At 40.1% G+C, this 21559-nt stretch overlaps 2 protein-coding genes across 2 annotated transcripts in view; both read left to right on the top strand.

Annotated features, from left to right (window-relative positions):
- Positions 1–443: 443 nt before the first annotated feature.
- The window catches only part of LOC135325015 (integrin alpha-1-like), a 75042-nt gene continuing 53926 nt past the window's right edge, over positions 444–21559 (top strand). Inside the window, exons 1-2 of the mRNA XM_064502328.1 lie at positions 444–462; positions 790–972. Of these exons, the coding sequence (XP_064358398.1) occupies positions 945–972 (28 nt within the window). The 5' untranslated portion in view covers positions 444–462; positions 790–944. The remainder of the gene's footprint in view (positions 463–789; positions 973–21559) is intronic.
- LOC112995744 (protein pelota homolog) lies at positions 6066–11802 on the top strand. The gene is made up of 2 exons (XM_026120913.2): positions 6066–7185; positions 8337–11802. The coding sequence occupies exons 1-2, from the start codon at positions 6109–6111 to the stop codon at positions 8766–8768; spliced, it is 1509 nt and encodes a 502-aa protein (XP_025976698.2). The 5' UTR covers positions 6066–6108; the 3' UTR covers positions 8769–11802.

Genomic DNA, 21559 nt, shown 5'->3' with positions numbered 1-21559 from the left:
CACCTGAGCATCACGGTGGTAAGTACAAAAAGAAAAAGTACTGCAAGCTGTTCTTTCACTGGCTGTTTAATGAACCCTGAAAACCGAGGTCTGAACCTGGCTGATTATTACCTTTGCGATTTATTCAGTGATTTATTAGTGAAGCCACTCTGGGGGCAGGGATGCAGGGAAGTATGCCATGCGAATACTGGGCAGAGGAGGGCAAAGGCAGTTGTCTTGCTTTTTGTTAGCGCAGCAAAGCCCAGGGAGCAGCAAAGACTTGGCAAAATCGTCCTCTCTCCTAAGTTACTGCAGCCCCAGAGCCACTGAGAATGGGGAGGGGGTGGCCGGCTTCCTCCTACAGGCAAATGACCGGCCTCAGAGCGCGTTTTTAAGGGGTGATGTAAGAGAAATAAAGCTTGACCAGCCAAACACATCCCCTACCCCAGGGATGTGTTTCTCCTGCTGAGGAGCGAGCGAGAGGTAGCCGTGAGGCAAGCCCGGCTTCCTCCTGCCCTGCCAGGAGGGGGCTGGCGGGCTGGCGGGAGACACCTATTAATTAGTTATGAGCGGGCAGATGCCCCTTTAAGGTCTGCTCAGCGCCCTGCAGGCTGCAGCCGGAGGCTTGGGGGGAGATTTGGCTTTATTTGTACATCTCGGCGCTGGGATCACTCTACGTGGGGGGGGGTGGCTCCAAAGCTCAGAGGTCTTTGGGGCGAGGGGGGCGGGAGGGAGGGAAGTTTTGTGTTGGGGGGAGAAGCTAAATTCTTCTTGATGTGAAGAAAAACGTAAAGACTGAATAACAAACAGGAAATGCCTAACTCGGCTGCAAGGCGCACAGGAGGCGCAGAGCGCTGAGCTCCACTCGCAGCGCAGGCACCGCCGGGCGCGCCGGCGGCAGCAGCGCTCCCGCCGCCCCTGCCCTCGGCCCGAGCTCCCGACCCCCGGCCCGCAGGAGCCCAGGCATGGCTGCCTCCTACTGGATGCTGGCAGGTGAGGAAAAACCCCTTTCTCTCTTCCTTGGAACACCCAGGCGCCGAAAGGAGATCCCCGCCTGAAGGGGGGATGAGTGTGTCGGGGGCTGGCACCCGCGAAGGCAGCATCCCCCCCTCGGCATTCCCTCGGTCTCTCCCTGCCCTGGGAATGCCCTGCCCGAGCCAGCAGGAGCTCCTAAGAGACTCCTGGGGTTTGTTTCTCACTGGGGCTTTGATTCCTAAAATAATCTTACAGTCGGGGGGGAGGCTGCGAGACGATGATGAATGGGTGGGAAGAAATACTGTAACTGAACCTTGTTGGGGAAAAGAAGTGCAGCTGGCAACTTTTTTTTTAATTGGGGCAGCTGTTCTGTTTTCCTCCCTTTGGCTTTCAGATGTTCTGAGTGGTAAAAGGGGAAGTGAGGAAGCAGTTAACGGGACCCAACTAACTTCAGAAAGATCTGGAGATCAAACATGTAGTATTTCCTTTTAGGGTTTCATATATTGTTAGGGATTTATTTTCTTTTTTTAGCAAAACAGCAATACAAACACTGCAAGTAACACCCTCCCTAGCTAGTGGTAACGTTTTGGATCTGAAATCAGGGCAATCTAAGAAGTGGGAAAGAGGTTAAGGCAATGCTGAGACTCGTATGCTTCGAAATATTGACACAGCTCCCCAACAGCCCTTGAGCTAGCAACCAGCACACAGGGTGAACCTGAGGCAGTCTGAGCTCCGCTGGTGAGGCAGTACAGAGAAAGAAATCAATTTCATAAGACTCATCAAAATGCAAGCGGCAGCGAGTGGGGAAAAGGCAAGACTAGGTAGGGCTTTTTCCCCCTTTACTTTGTGCTTGTCGTGCAAGAAAGTATAGATACAGGAGCATGTGAAAATCTGAATGTAGTCGTTTGGCTTTTGTACTTAGCCCAGATAAGTAAGATCAAGAATTCTAACTTAACAATGTCATAAAAATAAAGACAAAGAATTTAAGAACTACAGTGGAATCAAAAATAAAATAGAAATTGGTCATGTGCTCCTCTTGCTTAAAGGGGGGGGAAGTAAATTCATTCTGGCATGCATGAACAGTAGTATACAGGAGGTGCATAGAGGTCTGTGTGTTTGTGTATTTATACTGATTTTATGTTCTGCTCAACTTGGTGAGGCCTCTGTTTGGAGTACAGGAAGGCAAATAAAAGATGCTCATTAACTGAAGAGGGTGGACAAAGGAGTGACAAGCTTGATAAAAGTTGAGGATATATGACTGTGAAGAAAGGCTGAAGGAATTAGGTTTATGTAGAAAAGAGAAGTCAAAGGACAAAGAGAACTCAGCATTGTAAATATGCATCTTTACTGAAGTATTCTTACCTGAGAATATTATTCCAAGTCAATACTTGCTTCCTTTAGTGAGAGTACTCATTTGTGATTTTTTTCCTGTATTGCATATGTTGGCTTATAAAGAGACTGATGAATGGTTGCTAATTTGCTATGCAGAAAGTTTAGGGAATATTCAGTAGAACTTTCTCACTCTTCAGGCAATGAATCATTAGAACTGGGGCTACCTAAAAATACTGCCTAATTTCCTTCACTAAAAGTTTTTACGAAGTTGGATAAGCATCTGTAAGGGATTGCTGAGCTTTATTTCATCTCACCTCTGTGTAAGTGTTTGAACTAGGGATCTGCTGAAGTTATCTCCTAGCCCTACATTTCAGTAGACAGGAAGAAAGAAATCAACCCCAAAAAGTTTCATTAGCTTTTAACTCCACTTCCTTCTCTTTACTCAGCCCTCTCCCTCCTGGTGATGATGGTTGTGTTCTTGATACTAATCAAGAGTACTCATCTTTGTCATAGAAAAAGCCAGTTGCCATACAAACAGAACTGTAGGCAGAAAACTGTGCTTCTCTCCAGCCTATGCAGGTCTGGATAGAAACAATGTGGGGAAGGGGTGAAAATGCACAAGTTTTTCTGAGTTTATCTCTGCCCTTTTATATCTTTTATCTTCCTTTGCTCTTGCAAGAATTACTTTCAACATTTTCCAGCACATTTCTCTCTATGTATGAGACACTTTCCCGCTAGTTTTGCTTATACAGGACTAAGGTATCTCTGCATGAATTCTAGTTATAATGGCTTAACAAGGCTTGGGGGGCTCCTATTAAAATTACTTTGTCTTGCCTAAAATGTGTACAAAACCCTTCTTTGTAAAGTAGCTGATCAAGACTATTGGACCACAAAGGTGGTCTAAGACACCTGAAGATGTAGGGCAGTGTCTCACATGTTTTCAAAACAGTGATCTTGCAAAAATAGTATGGCTTTGAAAATCTTGTGTATATATGCTATCAACATTTTATCTCTTCTTGTACTGTGCTTAAGAAAGTCTGAAAAGAGATGCCAAATTGCTGCAAGTATTAGTATCTCAAAAATTCATTTTTAAAAAATGATAAAGGACAAGAACTCCCAGGTTCTGCATCTAGTTTTATTTTTTTACCAATACAGAAACTGAACATGTAATTTTGAACTTCTGTGTTAAAACTGTATGTAAAGTATATGCTTGTTTTGGCACTACTGAAATCAAATGCATATCTCTCCTTGGCCTTATCAAAATTAGCATGAACTTTCAAACTTATGGTTATTTGGTTCTTAAATTTTTGGACAGGTAATTCCTTTCTTCTACTGCTCACTCTTTAACATTCAAATTAGTAACAACAACCAGAAGCTACTTTTTACCAGAGCAGGCAAAGCATCACCATCTCAAAAATGTTTTCCTTTTTAAGGCAATGATAATCTTGCTAACTGTGGATGGCATCACTCAAGCTTAAGGTTGCTACAATATATTTGCAGATCATTTTTTGTAACTGTATAAAATCTCATAGAAAGGGCTATTGAGAAAGGGCTCCAGTGCATCTTAAAATGTCTTTTTCTACAACAAGAGTCAATTTACTATGTTGAGTTTCAACCTTGTTTCAAGTTTGTTTGTTTGTTTGTTTTAATGCAGCAACTGTATTTATCCTTGGCAGCAACTTACGTGCTTGCATGAGTTGAATCTTTATTGTCTAATGGCACTGGATGCCAACTTGAAACCTCTATTTGAAATATGTTGCATCACAAGGAATGTGAAGCTGCATGTAAGAATTAGAAGACCGGAAGCAATGATCAGAGAAAACTTTGTAAATGGATAGTAAAAATATGTATAGACATATAAATATTAATTTGAAAGGTTAATATGCACTACAGCTAACTTTACTTGAGAGAATAGCATGAGGTTTACTTTTGCAATTTTACAATCATAAAGCAAATTCATCATGCAGCATTTACAAAAATAAGTGAAAGGAACTTCTAAAGAAAAGCTGAGGCTACAAAATATTGACCTCTGCCTAAGCCACAAAATATTGACACAAAATAACAAGCATATACAAGCCCAAATTTAACAAAACAATTATGCATGTGCTTACATTATATTCCTTTGGGTGGTCCTGTTTCCTTCTGTAAAACTATTCATGCTAACAGAGTTAAGCACATGTGTTCACAGGAAGAGAGTCTGAGGTCTCATAAATAAATCCTGTTATGTAATATCTGATAAAGTTGTTTTTACATCAGTATGAAGCTTAGAAACACAGAACACACATTACTGGACCTAACCTGTGCTCGGTATCCTGTCCCAATCAGTGACCTGTGCTAGATAACTGAAACTTATATGTACACCACAGTGGGAGATACAGTATAATCTGACCATAGTCTTATATCTCATTCAATCCTTGACCTCAAAGCCATCCCATGCCAGTCCACAGTGTTTTTTCAAAAAAAAATCCAAGAACTTTTTTGTTAAAAATTTTAAATTTGCTTTTCTATTAGCAGACTGAGTATACAGACACTCCAAATTTACCTACTGTATTCCAGTTGCCATTTTATATACATATTTTTGGCATATTAGCTTGTGTACTTTCTGAATTAAATATTTTCAATCTTTCTTCATACAATTTTTCCATTCTCTGTTCATTTTCTTTTCCTCTTTTTAAATCTCCAACATTCTTTCTGAAAAGGGCTGTCCAGTACCATACACTGTTTCAGAAGAAACAGCAAGATTGATCTATATAATGGCACTGTAACTTTTTCTTTTAATCCCACTCTCTAGACAATCTCTTTTTTTTTTCTGGTAGGCTGCACATTGAGCTGCATATTGTTATTGTTCAGGTCTCTTTTCTATGCAAATATCAATGAACTAATCTGAATTTAATGATAACTTACAGGTTTTTCAATGAATATTACTTTTGTTAACCTCAGACTTCATTTGGAATGTGCTTAGCTGTCTCTGAAGCTTCTCTCAAAGCTGTCTCCTTCTGATCGAAATAACTTGCAGATTCAGGAAGCTGGTCAAGTTTTCAATCGTTTCAGTATAGGTTCAAGTGTAACTGAAGCAAAGATGTGTAAAATGATATTGTAAGTTTAACCATAAACTTCAGGCTGAAGTTCAGTTATGGTTTAAGTGCAATGCCAAAATAACAGTTCAGGTTCTGATCCAGTCTGGGACTGGTTTTCTTTTCACTCTGTAAATGTTATCAAACTAGCAGCCTCTTTTCCACATCACCAGATGTTAGATAATACTGGCTGTGGTCCATGACCCTGAAGTACCACGGCATTCACTTATTACTCCAGTGAAAAATGGCTATTTAGCCCTACTTCTTTCCCACCTTGTGGAGTTTCCTTCCACATCCATATAGTTGCACAACTATGTAGGTCTCTTATTTTAATCTGTGAGGCAGTGTGTTAAAGGCTTTTGGAAGTCTGAATAATCTCTTTTGAAACGAGCTGATGTGCTATGCGCAGACACAACACAAGACAGCATAAAAACCCAAAGGGGAAAGGGCTAGCGACGGCCCTGACCCCTCCCGCCTCACGACACGGAGGTGCGTTACCCCGAACGCGGTTCCCTTCGGACATCCCTGCAGCCTGCCTGGCCAGGGCTTAGCCGCCACTCCTCCTCTCCTCCCGGCCGTCCTGCCCGCCTCCCGCTGGGCAGGGGGCACGGGGCCGGGCTGCCTCCCGCTGGGCAGGGGCGGGCGGGGTTACCGCAGGCCCTCACCGCTTTCACCGACGGTTAGGAGCCGGTTCCGCGCCTGTGCGCATGCGCCAGCTCGACCCGCTGCGCCAGGCGCTGTATTGCGCATGCGTGCCGGGCACGGTGGCCGAGAGACGGGGGAGTCGCGCGTCTCGCCGGCGCCTTTTCGGGCGGGCTGCGCGCATGCGCGGGGGGAGGGGGAGCGCCTCTGGGCTGGCGGCGCATGCGCAGGGAGCGGGGCGAGGAGCCGGCAGCCCGTGCCGGAGGGAGCCCACACGTCGCGGCTGCGGCTGCGGCTGAGTGCAGGCCTCGCCGCCGCGGGGCCCGAGCAGCGTGTCCGCCGGGGCCGGGCGGCCGCCCAGGAGCGCGCAGAGCCCGCCGCGAGGCCGCCCCGGGGTGCGCAGGGCCGGGGCCGAGGGGAAGCGGAGGGCGCGGCGGCGGCGCCGGGAGCCGCCGCGATGAAGCTGGTGCGGAAGGACCTGGAGAAGGATAACGCGGGGCAGGTGACGCTGATCCCCGAGGAGCCCGAGGACATGTGGCACACCTACAACCTGCTGCAGGTGGGCGACAGCCTGCGGGCCTCCACCATCCGCAAGGTGCAGACCGAGTCGGCCACGGGCAGTGTGGGCAGCAACCGCATCCGCACCACCCTCACCCTCTGCGTGGAGGCAATCGACTTCGACTCGCAGGCCTGCCAGCTGCGGGTCAAGGGCACCAACATCCAGGAGAACGAGTATGTCAAGATGGGGGCCTACCACACCATCGAGCTGGAGCCCAACCGGCAGTTCACCCTGGCCAAGAAGCAGTGGGACAGCGTGGTGCTGGAGCGCATCGAGCAGGCCTGCGACCCGGCCTGGAGTGCCGATGTGGCGGCCGTGGTCATGCAGGAGGGGCTGGCTCACGTCTGCCTCGTCACCCCCAGCATGACCCTCACGCGCGCCAAGGTGGAGGTGAACATCCCTCGCAAGCGGAAAGGGAACTGCTCTCAGCACGACCGGGCCCTGGAGAGATTTTACGAGCAGGTGGTGCAGGCTATCCAGCGGCATATCAACTTCGAGGTGGTGAAGTGTGTGCTGGTGGCCAGCCCAGGCTTCGTGCGGGAGCAGTTTTGTGACTACATGTTTCAGCAGGCAGTCAAGACCGACAACAAGCTCCTGCTGGAGAACAGGTCCAAGTTCCTGCAGGTAAGGGCCTAAACTGCCTCTATAGTGGGTGATCACAGAGGTTTGGGAGCTGCCTGTGTTAATGGAAGAGAGTTAAGAAGATGGTGGGAAATAATTCACTCTCTAGAGAATATAACTTTCTCTCATTGTGAGGAGATTATTCTGGTGCTTCTCAAATTATGGGCTAGTTATGCATGACAGGGATGTTTCTTTTCTAGGACAGCTTGAAGGGGAGTAGAGAAGATACTAAATATTCAAAACCACCTTAAAATCCATATTTATTGCCTCATTAACACTAAAGTACAAGCTGGAAAATGGTCTAACTGTGCTGTTAATCTGCCATACTGTGTGGCATATATGTTTAATAACAGCTTTCTAAAGCTTTTAAAAAAAGAAAAATATTGAAGTACCTGGGTGTAGTGTACATTAGTTAATGTTGCTGTTAGTTTTGGAGTAAATGAGTAAAGATTATGCAAACCACATCTTTTTTCCTGCTGCTTAGCTATCTCTCTGCTTGAATGTCTTATTTTCTGTTCATTAAAAAAGGCAAAGCCAGCATATAAAATAGAAGTTTCATAGGGCTATCACTTCTGAATTACAGCAGGGCTGTAACCTAGGCCTTCAAAACTATGGGGGGTCCCAGTACTTAATGGGCACAAAGTTTAGGAGTCTTAAATTGTACATAGTCTGTTTGCGTTTATAGCAAAGTGACGACAGAAAGTGTGAAAGGCTTTGATGTATGCTACTGCATAGCTAGTATGTCTGCAAACCTCTAATGCAAGGCTTGATGCTTTTGTGCTATGTCTCTGCAACCTTAAGAGGTCTTCCTCTTCTTACATGCTTTAAAGGCTAAAGAAGACCTAGTTTCTCAGCAGAACCACATGGTTCTACCTTGGGGCTTTGTACAATACCTTGTTTATATAAGGCAGTCTTTGAATAAGAGAAGCATCCTTCCTACACTTCTTAAAATACAAAGTTTGAGGGATTTGGGTTAGGTTGGGGTTGCAGAAGAGGAGCTCTTCTAGGAAAAGAATCATTTATGTTTCAAATAAAAGCTAAATTCATAATTAGCGCGATAAATATTATGTAGAGTGGAAACTATGTTTGTGCTTGGTTAATCAAGAAAATGGTCCTTTTTTAATATTATGTATCTTTAACTGTGTTTACTGTAGGTCCACTCTTCCTCGGGACATAAATACGCATTGAAGGAAGCCCTTTGTGACCCAGCTGTAACTAGCCGTCTCTCTGACACTAAGGCAGCGGGTGAGGTCAAAGCCTTAGATGACTTCTATAAAATGCTGCAGCATGAGCCAGACCGGGCTTTTTATGGTCTAAAACATGTGGAGAAGGCCAATGAAGCCATGGCCATTGACACCTTGCTGATCAGTGATGAGCTCTTCCGGCACCAGGATGTGGCTACACGTGCTCGATATGTTAAATTGGTAGATAGCGTACGGGAGAACATGGGCACAGTGCGCATCTTCTCCAGCCTTCATGTATCTGGGGAGCAGCTTGGGCAGTTGACAGGGGTGGCAGCTATCCTGCGCTTTCCTGTTGCCGAGCTCTCTGACCAGGAAGATGGATCTAGCTCTGAAGAAGATTGATAATGGTGACTTCATTCCACCTTCTCTTTTCTCAGTTCACATTGAAAAGACAACAAAGGCCTTCCCTTCCTAAAGACTATGTGCAGATGTGCCATGACATGTAATTTAAGTTTTTGATGGCATTTCTTACAGTATAAAGCTCTGCTTAGCACTCGGATGGATATCTGTTCTATGACAAATTATGGATACACTGTGGATTGGAGCTGATTGTTTTTGCAAGTTACACCCTGGACTTTCAGCAGTACAAGAAACTGATTTCACTCCCAAAAGCTGTTTTTCTTGCATATTCATGCAGATTGGCAGCTTAATGTTTTGGAATGTGTATGAAAAGATAATAAATTAAGAGGGAGAAACATGTCGGACTGTCTTTATTTCTGTTTTTAAGTGCTTGAAAGCAGTATTAATAATACAATAAATCTTAAAAATTTCCTCAGGCAAGACCTTTCCAAACTAAGCTTAATCTTCTTAGGTACTCACTGTTCACATCTTAGGAAGAAGGGTAGAGGAATGGGATGAATGTCATCTGTCAGGGACTTTCTTCGGTGCATGTGTGTACTTGTACACTTGCATACTTTTGGAGATATTTGAGGCAACTTAAAAGGTCTAGTTTCTGAAAGATTATTTCCTCCCTAATGTAATAGCAGATGCAGGACATATTGTGGAGCCCAGTAAGTTCATTTGAGGTATCTCTTAAATGATGATTTCTTGGAAGATTGTTCTGAGGGCTAGCAAGAGGTACACTGTGTTTTGCAATTGACTGTTTTCTAATGAATTGGCACTGGGATTATTTCATGCCCAGTTCTGCAGAACGTTATCAATATAATTACGGCTTACAGAAACAGATCTCTGTTTTTGTTAGGAATCTTTCGACTATTAATAGTTCTGATAATTTCATAATCTGTTATTTCACAATCTGTTATTTCGCTACCAATGTACCCATCTAAAAACATTTATTTCCAATTTATAGCTTGTATATATAAATTACATTTTTATAAACAAACTTCAGCCTAAGATACTGATAACTGTAAAAATAAGTGTTGCTTTTCCAGTTGTTTACTATAACAAAAGTACTCCCAGAACTATGATGAGTTGTTTCCAGTGAACATTATATCTTAGGTCGAGGAAACGCCAAGTTAATTTAAACCCCGGGTTGATGGTGTAGGCAATGTGTGTAAATAAGCTTTATTTATTTATTTAAATGGGAGGAGATGTGAGCGACTTGCCAAAACTGAAAATCAAATTTAAGAAAACCTACCAAAGACTTGTGAAATACGGACAGGGATATAATGATGGAAGAGTAAAAATTAAAACAAAAAAAAATAAAAGTTTCAAAACATTCAGTCTAGGCAGATTAACTTCAGAAAAATATTTTTAAAGGTACTCTAATGCTGATGTATGCCAGCTCTGTGAATCTGATAATATAGTCTGATAATATAATGATAATATAATAGTCCAAGATGGGGAAGTCTTTTTGAATTAAAAGCCCTCTTCCATCCTGTCTTCCACATAATGTTAATGAAGTACAGCTCTAATTCGTGTTCTCTTCATGCGCTCTTTAGGCTATGTGGATGTTGATTCTCCTGTCAGTGAAGACAAGTCCTATATCAGTTCTTTCAGAGTACACAACTATGTTGTTTGAGCCTTAGTTTTGTCTTGAGTGGTGTTGAATGCCCTCCATCCCACAATCCTTAGCTAGGTTTCTTTCAACTGTTAGAACCAGTTAATTTAAAAATGATGTTTGTTCTTATAAAAGTCTGCCTAAGATGCCTAAACACTTGGCCAACTAGCAAGCACCTGGATTCCTGCTATACACTAAGTTAAATGTAAAGAATGTATTCAACACTTGGAAGAATCAGACCTTCAATAAGTATTATTTAACAAATGAATACTTGCATTAAACAGTCTCATACTGTCTAAATAATGAGTTATTAATTTCTCTTTTTAAGATAAACTACTATATTAACGTTTCTGTGCTTATAAGTATTGGCAGTTTGTTGCCACTGTAAGCTAAAGCTGCCTAAGCTTAAAATTGTATTACAGTGGGAAATTCTTAATTTAATTCCCAGCAAACTAAAAGAGGTATAAAACACTTTAACTTACTTGGAATAAAACTATTCCTAGACTGTAGCATGGTTTGCTCTTCTTTTGGACCAACTTGAGCCAAGTTACTCCATTTAGAAAAGAAACGTTGGAAGTTTTGCTGCAGATTGTAGGAAGGTTACAGTGGCAATTGTGCAAGTCTTTATTTGTGTCTTGTCTTAGTGTTTCACTAAGAAAAAATACAACCACTTTGTTGTCTGATCTTTATCTTAAGGTAAAACGGCAAGCATTTGGTAAGAAAATGTGTTCATAGCGATTCTTTGAAATATTTAGATTCAGAGTTAAAACTCTGCACCAACTATATAACTTATGAATTGTGTCTTTTCCTTTTTTAGATACTGTTACCATAGCATTAAGTCTCTGAAAGAAATTTATGTAGTTGCCCAAAGTATGGAAGGGTGGGCTTTTTATTTTAAGCACTTTTGTAGTAGAATAGATACACAATCGTTATGTAGACAAATGCATCCTGTTTCAGGAAACAGCTTAAGGGCTTGGTTTTGAAAGTAGGCTATGCTCAATAGTGCAGATGCTTTACCTGGCAAAATTCCAGGGATGTTAGTATCTTTTATATTTAAGGGAATTTTGATTGGTTTGTAAAGTCCATATTGGCAAAGATACTTGCTTAACAAAGACCTTAACTTCTGTTTGCAATAGCACTTAAAAAGATGCATGTTATCTGCAGTTTAAATCGGTAAGTGCTATAGGCGTGGGAAAATATTTTTCTTGTCCTTTCTTTGGAAATAGACATACCAAATAATAAACTAAAATCTGTCCATAAAATGGAAATTGTTCTCTTAAACCTAAAGTGCTTAGTAATTTCAAACAATATCCTATTTTTTACTTCTGATTGATTCTGATGTAATTCTGTGAATTAATAACATGGTTTATCTTCCTTTTTTTTTCCTTTTTCAAAATAAATGGTTACATGTTGTAACACTTTTTAATATTTATTAAGTTTTGTGGGAAGGAACCTTTAAAAAGTACAAAGTTCACTTGATCCTGAAGCCTGGTCTGCAGTTAGCTCCAAAGATGCAAATAATTTCATTGATTTAGGTCATAGAGCTTCTCTTGCAAACTCATACTTTGGCACAAATCCGAGTTTCTTAGTCGTGTCACCTTTGGCATTTAAATACAGTTGTGATTATATCAGTATTTTGTGGGTGTTTATAGGATAAAGTTTGGTGCAAAACATAAGGTCACCACAAGCAATAGAGTAAAGAATCTTATTAGGTATAAAGCAAAATAAAACATAAATCTCTTAGTAAAGTTGTAAACCACTTTACTTGACCTGGGGAGTTCCCCATCTCTCCCTCCTTCCTGCATTCCCTAGTGTAGACTACTTGAGTAAAATGCTGGTAATAAATGATCTTGCAAGAGGAATCCTTCTGACCATTCTCTGGCCATCTGTGTAACGCAAGCCATAGCACTTCGGCTTAATTTGTGATGTAACTAGCATGTTATTTTTAAAGCCATGTAAATGTCAGAAGTAATTTTGATCATTTGCTACTATTTTCTTAAAGGTTAAGTAGCCCTGAAAATAAAATCAGTCTTCCCCTTTGAAGATTTACTGAATTTACTTCTAAGCCGCTGACCTTGGTTTGCCTTTTTCTGTGAAAGCATGTTATAGCTACTTTCTCAGTTAACTTACTTACAGTTTAAGGTTCTTTAATTTATGTCTGGAAGCTGCATCATCCGTCTGGGAATTGTGTTTGGTTCTATAAAGGCAAGGTGGGAGGTAAAACTATGTGCATGTGATGCTTTTAGTTGGCCAGAGCTTTTCTTTTCTCTGAAGTTTTCATATTTCTGTTTCTAAAGAAAATAAGTCTATTTCATAAACAAAATGTGTAGTGTTGTAGGAAAAACATGTTCTCAAAAATTTTACACTGCTTTATCCCAAGCCACTTCTGTGCACTGTCTGGTCTGTTTCTTCTACATAGGATTTAAGAAAGCAATTTGCAAAATGTGAAACTGCAATTTGAAAGCCTGCAATTAAGGCTCCTTGTTTATAATGAAAAACTGGAATCCCCTCAAGATAAATTAATAAAACAAAAAAAAGGAGGAGTGACTTCAGAAATCCACTTAGCTCCATACTTTTTGGATAAGGCAAAACTTCAGACTTCCCACCTCAGTTCTTGTTAAATATTCACCTGCATATTTCTGTGACATCATTAAATAATCATGCTGTTTGCTGTTGGAGCTTATGATTTTTCAATTTTAGTTTGGTTTGCCTATGGTGGGAAGGGAAGAGAGAGATGACATTACACTAGTTGATTCTGAAGCATCTGTGATTCTCTTATAACAGGCACAACTTGTGTTAAGACTGTTGTATTCAAATTTTGTGTAGAAAACTATTCTACAAACCTACAACTCTGCTAATTTAGATTTAAGCAAATACCTAAGCACTTGGATCTTGTGATTATTATTATAATTCTTAATTCAAGCTTTGACGTGGACTAAGCCTGGGGTTTTTCAGTAGTGGAAAGAGTAAACATAGGCTGTCAAGTTGCTTGTGTGACTTAAAAAACATAATGCTTAGTCCAGCCACATTTTTTCTACTTGACTTATACAGTGCAGTGACTTTGAATTGAAGTTTACTGCTTGGATGATGTAGAGTGTAAAGGAAATAAATATCTCCATTGTAACAACCAATCTGTAGCACATATTCTCTCTAAACTTTTAAGCTTGACTGTATTAGAAATGCAGTATAGCTTTTCTGGCAAAAATTGTCTCCTAAGGTGTCTTAGCCTAAAGTGGAGTGTGAGGAAAAGGTCTCTGAAATCATTTTTGTTTATTCTGTTGTCTGAAAATAATTCTTCCTCTTGTCCCACTTGAGGGCTGTACAAGAAACAGAGGGGAGCTGATATCAGAGCTGCACTTGCTTCCAAGTCAATGTCTTCTGGGAAATGCAACATTAAGCAGCAGCTTTCGAGCACTGCCAGCTCCTGTCACATTTTTCTATGTTGATCTCTAATTGTTCTCAATTCTGGAAATGCAATGTTCACAGATAATGTAATTACTGTCACGCTGCTCTAATAATTACTTAGAATTCAACTCAGAGCTGATAAGGAATCCTCCGACAAAATAGCTTTTTATTAAAGAATCTTAATTAGTTGAAACCAGTCCTTCCTTTTAGGAACGTGCATACCAGACTAGACAGGTTTTTTTTTCCCCCCTCTGGTCCAAGGAATATCTAATCAAAGCTTAGAATAGCAAAGGAGTCATATGGGACAAAAGACATGAAGCCTTAGATGGTTCTCTGATTCATTGTTAGCAAGAGGCTAAAGACGCTCCCTTTTCTATTAGTCTCTTTGGTAAGTACTATTCCACACTGTATAAATAACTAAATATATTTTGGCTGAGACAGCTGAACCACAACTGTCTGTGTCACTCGTGTGCGATATCTCTTGGGATGCAGGAGATGATTTTCAGATTTCTGATCTGAACAAGACAGGAAAGTGATTTAAAGCTGGGACTGTTCCTGCCCAAGACCGCAACCGTGGTCTTCATGTTTCAGAAAAAAGTCCTGGGTAGGGCTTCATGTTTCAAAAAGGTTTGGGATTTGATGACAGTCAAGCAAATCAACTTTCAAAGACAGGCGGATAATTTCCCATATAGCTTCAATACAAATTCTTAGAAGTTTTAGCCACTTAGAATAAATGTTTATACAGGACTTTTAACTGGAAGGACTTAAAACCCAGGGAATGAAAGACAAAATGTATGTAGAGAGAGAGGAAAAGGAAGGAAGGAGGAAAGAAAGAAGAGTCAAAGAACATAGTAACAATAAATTTTTTAAAAGACTCTTAGCTCGTAATTCCATTTGGTAGCTGAAGGAATGATGTAGGATGCAGGCTTGGTCTGTATCTTCAGACCTCAAGAACAATTTGCGGTTGGAGGAGCTTGGTAGCAACTACTATATTTAGGATGTCTGACAGTTGGCTATCAAACAAAGGATCGTGAACTTTTCCTTCAGAGGTTTCTGCACACTGTAAGCTGCAGCAGGTTTTGCTAAAGAGAACTGCATCTACTTTGGCCTGCAGTGTTTAGTCTAGTGATTTCTTCAGGTGTTTGATACAGGCATAAATACATTCATTTAGCTGTGAGAGTATTAATTACATTTATTTATGTTACCCAAATAGTTGCCCTAGGACCACTTCCATTCCCTTAGGTAAAGTTGACTGCTTTATCCTGTGTAGGTTATTCCTGTCCTGAATGGAAACTGCTGTACGGCAGTAGGGTACAGATAGGAGAAGTTTAAACAGATGATGCTTAGACTTCTTTTAAATATGTTCCTGGGGGAACGTCAGTGCCTGGCAGGACGGCTGAGTGCTCTGGCATGCGGGCTGCCCTTGCTGCAAGGTGGTACCTGGGAACTGCCAGTGCAGTGGTGGCAGGAGGGAGAAAAGGAGCAGCTTTTCAGTGAGGGAGCTCTTCCCACCTCCAGGACAGTGAGGAAAGACAAAAAAAAGGTTATGGTTCTATAAAAAAGAGGAGAAACTGTGCTAAGCACAAGACCTCTTCCCCAAAGAGAGCAGCAGTGGATGTTTCAAATATTTGCACTTGATTCTAACAACTCATCCTCAGTTTAGGGCAACAATAAGGTACCAGCTAATGTGATTAGGCTTGTACCCAAGGTAGAGAAGCCTTGAGTCTGAAATTGAAATATTGAGAGCTCGAGAGACCTTGCCAATCCTGTCACTGTGTAGTCACTATAATTTCTGATAGGGGAAACATGCTATAAAATGTTACATGTGGAGTCATTGATATAGCTATGGGTTGTGAAAGCTGCGGGTTTTTTTTTTTCTTTTGTACCTGTGTGTGAATGCAACTTTTTTTTTTTTTCTTTTAACAAAGTTAGTATGTATTGCTTTATGAAACAGGCAAATGTGTTGTGGTGGCAACCAGCTTGATAGGCAAAGGAAAACTTTCTAATCAGACATAGAAAATCAACCAAAGATGATTGAAATAAACCCTCCAGAGTTTTTGAACAGTGAGAAGAAACAGTAAGAGAAAGGCAGAAAAAAAGGATCATGTTGAAAGATTTCAATCATTTTTTAATTTTAACAAGTGTTTTAGGTTGCATTTGAACTAAACCGTTGTTTTCTAAATTAACCAGACTACTAGTCAAGCCATTCTGATGACAAGTTTTTATGCCTTTTTTCTCTTAAAAGTTTCAAAATCAGTTATTAAAAATCTACTGATAAACAGTCATTTAGATGTCCAGCCAAGCATTCTGATCTTGGTAAACAACAGATTTATGATTGCTTAAGCCATTGCAAGTCATCTGCATATGTTTTATGCAAGTCTTTACTTGCACGATCGTGTGCTATTTTTATTATGATACAAAGATCCTATTAAGTGTTCACAAAGAACCAATTAATGTTGCACTGACAACTGCAAATGTAACCCTTCCTAATTTTGAAGACCTGTCCTTATAGCCTAGATAGGTTTAAAAATTTAGTCTTTTTTTTCAAGGGGGGGGCGTTTATTGAATTGTCACTGAAAATGTTTAGAGCCTGAGACAGTAGTATTTTGATATTGAATGTTTTCACTTCTAGGACGCTTTCAAAACTAATTCGTTCTCTAGCTTAAATACTTTTGACATAAGAACTGGCCAGGAATAACTGTATGCTGGAGTGTATAAAATTTCTAGTACTGGAAAAATGAGAAGTGGGAACAGCCTTCCAGTAAGAATAATCAGAGCAAAATGTCTCTTTAGTGTGGAGCTTGAAAGATACACTGTAGTTGCCAGCAACAGATAGGAATCAACTCAGCAGTTCTGTACCCTACGCTCTGAACAGAAGCAGAGAGTTTGTCACTGTAGTTGATTTAGTGGCATGTTGAGGTCGCCCTGTTTGTATCAGTCCGATTCTTAGTGCATATATTTGCACATCTCAAAAGACAGACCAGTTGGCAAGGCAGTACAGGCCTCACCTACGGATTAGCGGGGATTGTTTCTCAAACTTCAGCTGACTGAAAGCGATCAGTTGCTGCTCTTTTACTACTGCTGAAACTGTAAGTCCGATGTTATTTATGTAAAGCTGATGGTAGATCTTTGATATGGAAGCAAATACTTACAAAAGTTCAAGGAGGATTGTGAAATATAAGTTGGTGGTATGTGGTTCTTTTTCCCATTTTTAAAAGGTCTTTTTTAAAAAAGTATTGAATACTTGCAGCTCCTGTTGACTTTGGAAAATTCAGTCATGGTTAAATATCACCAAAAATGGAGTAGCTGACCTTAGCTTCTCAAACTTCTATTTACCCCGAATAAGAGATGTCTACACAAGAAAATAACATTTCCTAACTGTTAAACTTCCGTGGTACTTCTGTGAAGTTGACACAGATCTTCGAAAGAAAGAACAACCGATTCTTTATCAAATGGTTGTTAACTCTAGAATACTTTTTCTGAACAGAACTGGGCTGGACGGATATCTTAAAATCACGGCTGTACTTCATGTGCTGTGGGTGGGAAAGGTAAGGTGTTAGCGCCAGTAATTCATGTAGAAAGCTCTATCTTAAACTGCATCTAAAAAACAGGATGTTTTTCTCCCTCCACAGTCTGACTTTAATTTTTGGGGGGGAAACAAACCTTCCTCTGATATTCTCTTCATGGCTAGTTCCAAATTTCCCTGAATTGTTTACTGACCAATGAAAAGAACATTTGTAGCAAAAAGACCTGAGATTAATTCTATAATGCTTTTAGCTGGCTTGCAGATAAAATCCCTCCACCAACAGTACAGCAAAGGAGGTGTATGTTCTCTTGTTATTGCTAGAGTATCTGTTTCTATTTCTCTTTCAGACTTAGTAGATATGGTTGCATATTATTATATGCATATTATATATTACATGCTGCTATTCAATATTGATAATTTATGGTGTTATTCTAGCTTTTGGAAAATGTATTAAATTTTGAAATTAAAAACAAAATATGTATATAAAAATATAACACAGGAAAGAATAATATTAAATGCCTTATAAACTGTTAATGCATTTTTTTCAATGACTTTATTTCCCAAACTGCACTATGAAATGACAATGGTAAGGGCACATATCTTGAGTATATTCCACATCAAAGATGTCACACATGAAAATTTCAGGGAGTAAGTTTCTAACATATGCTAGAATTATTTTTTGCTGCCATTTCAGCTGAGATATACTGGTGCAAAGTTGGCATTATGGCTTCATCAGATTTTTTAATTAGCCCTAGTGGACACTGTATGCCACTCCGGGAATTACTGGTACATTGATTCATTCACATAAAAACTAGCTTTTGTCTGTTACCTGTAGATTATGTTCACTTTGTAGGTACACTGGAGATGAGACACTGATAGATAAAATGGGGAGCCTGTAAAAGTCTTCGTTGGGCTTTTTTTGGGCCATGAGATGAGTAAAGCTGCTTAGGTAGCAGCAGTTTATGAATTGCCTAGTGCAATACCAGTTGTTCTTCTGTCATTTTCTGTTCAACTGTCAAAGTGGAGTGTAGAATGATGAGCAAACTTTGTATTGCTATTAAGTTTTTTCTTAGAGTGCAGTGTCTTTTGTGACTTGTGGTATGTGGAAGTGTTTTTGTGGCTATTTCTAGATTAGGCAGCTGTTTTATGGTTGCTTATGTTCATGGAAGATAGGATTTAATGACCGCTGTGGTCACTTGCAGTCCCACATCCCTAAATGCTTGGGTTTCTCAGTTAAAAATGTATAATGTATGTTGTCACTGAGCCACATTTTTCAACTGTGCAGTGCAAGCAAAGCGTTCTTATCACAGTTAACTATTTGTTGCTTCAGGAGCACAAAACTGAAGAGGGGAGTAAGGAAAGAGACTGGCTGAGGATTATCTTCCCTTTTCCCAATGAACAGGAAAAAGGTGCAAACCCGAAAACCTCTAGAAGTTTTGCAGAGAACTGATACTGTGATTATCCCTGCCAATGTGTGCTTAAGAATAGACCAGATTTTGCTACTAAGTAGGTTAATAGTGATCCGTTTAAACAGACAGACAGCATCTGCTCTGCTGTGTTCTCACACAACAGAACAGACTATTCCACATTGGAATTTATCTGCTGTGCACTTGGGGATGAAGAGGCACTACTGTTTGACCTCACGATATGAGAAGTGCTGGCATCTGGGGCCCTTTCTTGGGAGAATTCCAACATTGCAACAAATAATGACTTTCTTTTCCATTACTGCCTGTAGCAATGTCTTAACAAATATATTCCCACTGTAGTCAGGATTTCTGGTTACTGATGTGAGAAAATGCTTAAAACAACATCTTGAATAATATTATTGACGATACCGCTTTATTCCTTGCAAATAATTAAAAGCAATAGATAATCAGATCTGTTTGGATGATGGTCCTTTTTTTCAGTCTAAACTCAATGTCAAGAATTTTTTAAACTTTTCAAAATTTGTTTTAGCAACAGCAAATTTCATCCCTTACTCTCCAGTTCTGCTCTCAGAAAACCACAAGTATCATTATTTAAATTTGTAAATGTCACTTTAAACTTAACTAGAATATTTACTTCTGTAAAAATGCTTTCTATTATAGGCTGTGGTAGTGTCTCCCCATGCAGTTCAACTGGAGTTCAGTTTTGTAAAAATCATTTTGATTTACATTTTGCTGCAACTTTTGTTAGCTGCCCTTTGAATACAAAGTTCTTCTGAAAATAAAGTCTTTATGCTAAGAAGGTAAGAGTTTTCAGGTCTCTATTAAAGTAAGGAAGTAAATATTTTCAATGGGGGGAAAAGGGATTCTTTTTTCTATGTAGTCATGGCATAAGAAGATGGAGTAGCATAATGATTCCCTCTTACTCTAGTAGAAAGGAGCTCAGATATGAAAATGACTATTCTACTATATTCAAGTGAAAATTATCATAGATCTGTTATCAGAAATATTAGGAAAGACATTCTGTGTACAACTTGATTATAGTTTGCAAGTTGATTTTGTTGTTGTTAAATTGCACATCTGAGATTTAACTGAAGTCTCTATATCCCCACTGGGCTCTTCAATTTTAACTTGGTCAAGCTGTCTGTTTGCTTTTTGGTAATTTTTCCACTACATCACAGCGCAGAAGAGGTGTATAAGGCAAAAGGAAGAGCTACATATTTGTGACTTTCCATCATGTGTATTCCACCACACTTATTACAGTTTTCTTGGGTAATAGCTGAATTGATACTGATGCTTTTCAGAGACATCAGATAAACAGAGTCCATGGACTAATGGCTTTTAGCATGCATGCTGACTGCATGTGTTTTTGCTGTACTATATAATAACTGGCTTGGATTTAATTTTTGCGGTGCTTTGGCCCCTGAGTGTGAGAGGGTCTTGTCAGGTTATTTGCACTTCCTTCTGGAGGATTTCTTCTCTTCCTGAAGCCTTTAGTGATTCAGCTGAGAGCAAGCCAGTGATTATGCTGAGCATAAGGCAATGAAAGACATGAGTTTGTAGCCGTTCTGAAGTAAAGAAATGGAAAAAGTTGCTGCTTTTCAGAACGCTTTTATTGCTGCCAAAGCATTTCCGCCCTAAGACTGCTGACCTTTAAGAAAATCTACCCAGAAATCCATAAAAATAATTGGGGAAATTAATTAACAAATAATGATAATAGGTCAGAAAGGCAAAAACAAAAGTGTCCTTGGTCCTGGTGGGGAGATAGTAACATGAATTTTCAACTAGGCATTATTTTTACATCAGTTCTGTGAGTATTACATTTCCCAGAATGTTCAAAGGGAATTGTGATTGTTTCTCTCCTCCTGAGGAGTTTTATAGATGGGTGATTTTAAGTTCATTTGGACAGACTGATGAAAAGCATTTTTTTGTGCCATGGTTCATGTTCTTGCTATATCAAGAGAACAGTATATTTTATACATTAAAAATCAGCATAGCGGCAATGTGTCCATCCTCAGAAGTATGTTAATTTGACTGCAATGTTTGGCAGTTTTCCCTGAATTTTTGTCAGACTATTTTTATTTCATTTTTCAAAGATTGCATGCTAGCTGGCAAGGGAAAGCATAAGCACAAAGCACAGATTCAAAGGAAACTTAAGAATATGTAGAAACTGGATTTGCAATTCACATTTGAACATTGACAAGTAGTAAACTACTCCAGCTCACAGGTTTGGCTACAGTGTGATGAGTATTCAGTGCCTTCTCCTTCCTTCATGCTATACTTACATACTCAGATCGTGAAAGCTCAGTAGCATGTTCCACAATGACAAAAGTTGCCATTCTCTATATTAGCAAAATTAATTCTCCTTTGGGTAGAGGTTAGGCATAACACATACTGTTGAACATATATCCTTCAAACATCTCTGCCGCAGAATTTCTGATATATTCCTGTAAGCTTTTATGTGCTTTTATCATGAGCTTCAACTCTGAAATTGTAGAACACTTCCCTAATTCAAAGATACACATAAGCTAACTGATCATTAGCCATAGTGGAAGGGTGCTGTGTAAAGAGAGTCATACCTTTAGCAGATAGTGACCAAGTTGACCTCCCTAACTGGTTGCACTACCTATTGCACAACCTAGCTACATGTTGGGTTGAATCGTAGGCATAATCCTTAAGAAACTATTGCTTGAGGTGGTTTATGTGATTATGTAAGTTAAAGCAGCCTTGGAGGCTACTTGTTTCTGAGTGAAAATGTTGGGTTTGCTTCCTCCAGTTAAGCCAGTGTTATAGAATTTAATTTCATAGGGACTCTGAA

This window comes from Dromaius novaehollandiae, chromosome Z (genome assembly GCF_036370855.1).
Source record: "Dromaius novaehollandiae isolate bDroNov1 chromosome Z, bDroNov1.hap1, whole genome shotgun sequence".
In the NCBI taxonomy this organism is placed as follows: domain Eukaryota; kingdom Metazoa; phylum Chordata; class Aves; order Casuariiformes; family Dromaiidae; genus Dromaius; species Dromaius novaehollandiae.
This window is presented reverse-complemented; position numbering and strand designations above follow the sequence as displayed.

What these genes read in the sequence shown, in the direction of transcription:
- LOC112995744 (XM_026120913.2), top strand. Translation starts at nt 6,109, where the DNA reads ATGCGTGCCGGGCACGGTGGCCGAGAGACGGGGGAGTCGCGCGTCTCG. An exon ending in ACAGGTCCAAGTTCCTGCAG is followed by an intron (nt 7,186 to 8,336) that starts GTAAGGGCCTAA and finishes TGTTTACTGTAG; the next exon opens with GTCCACTCTTCCTCGGGACA.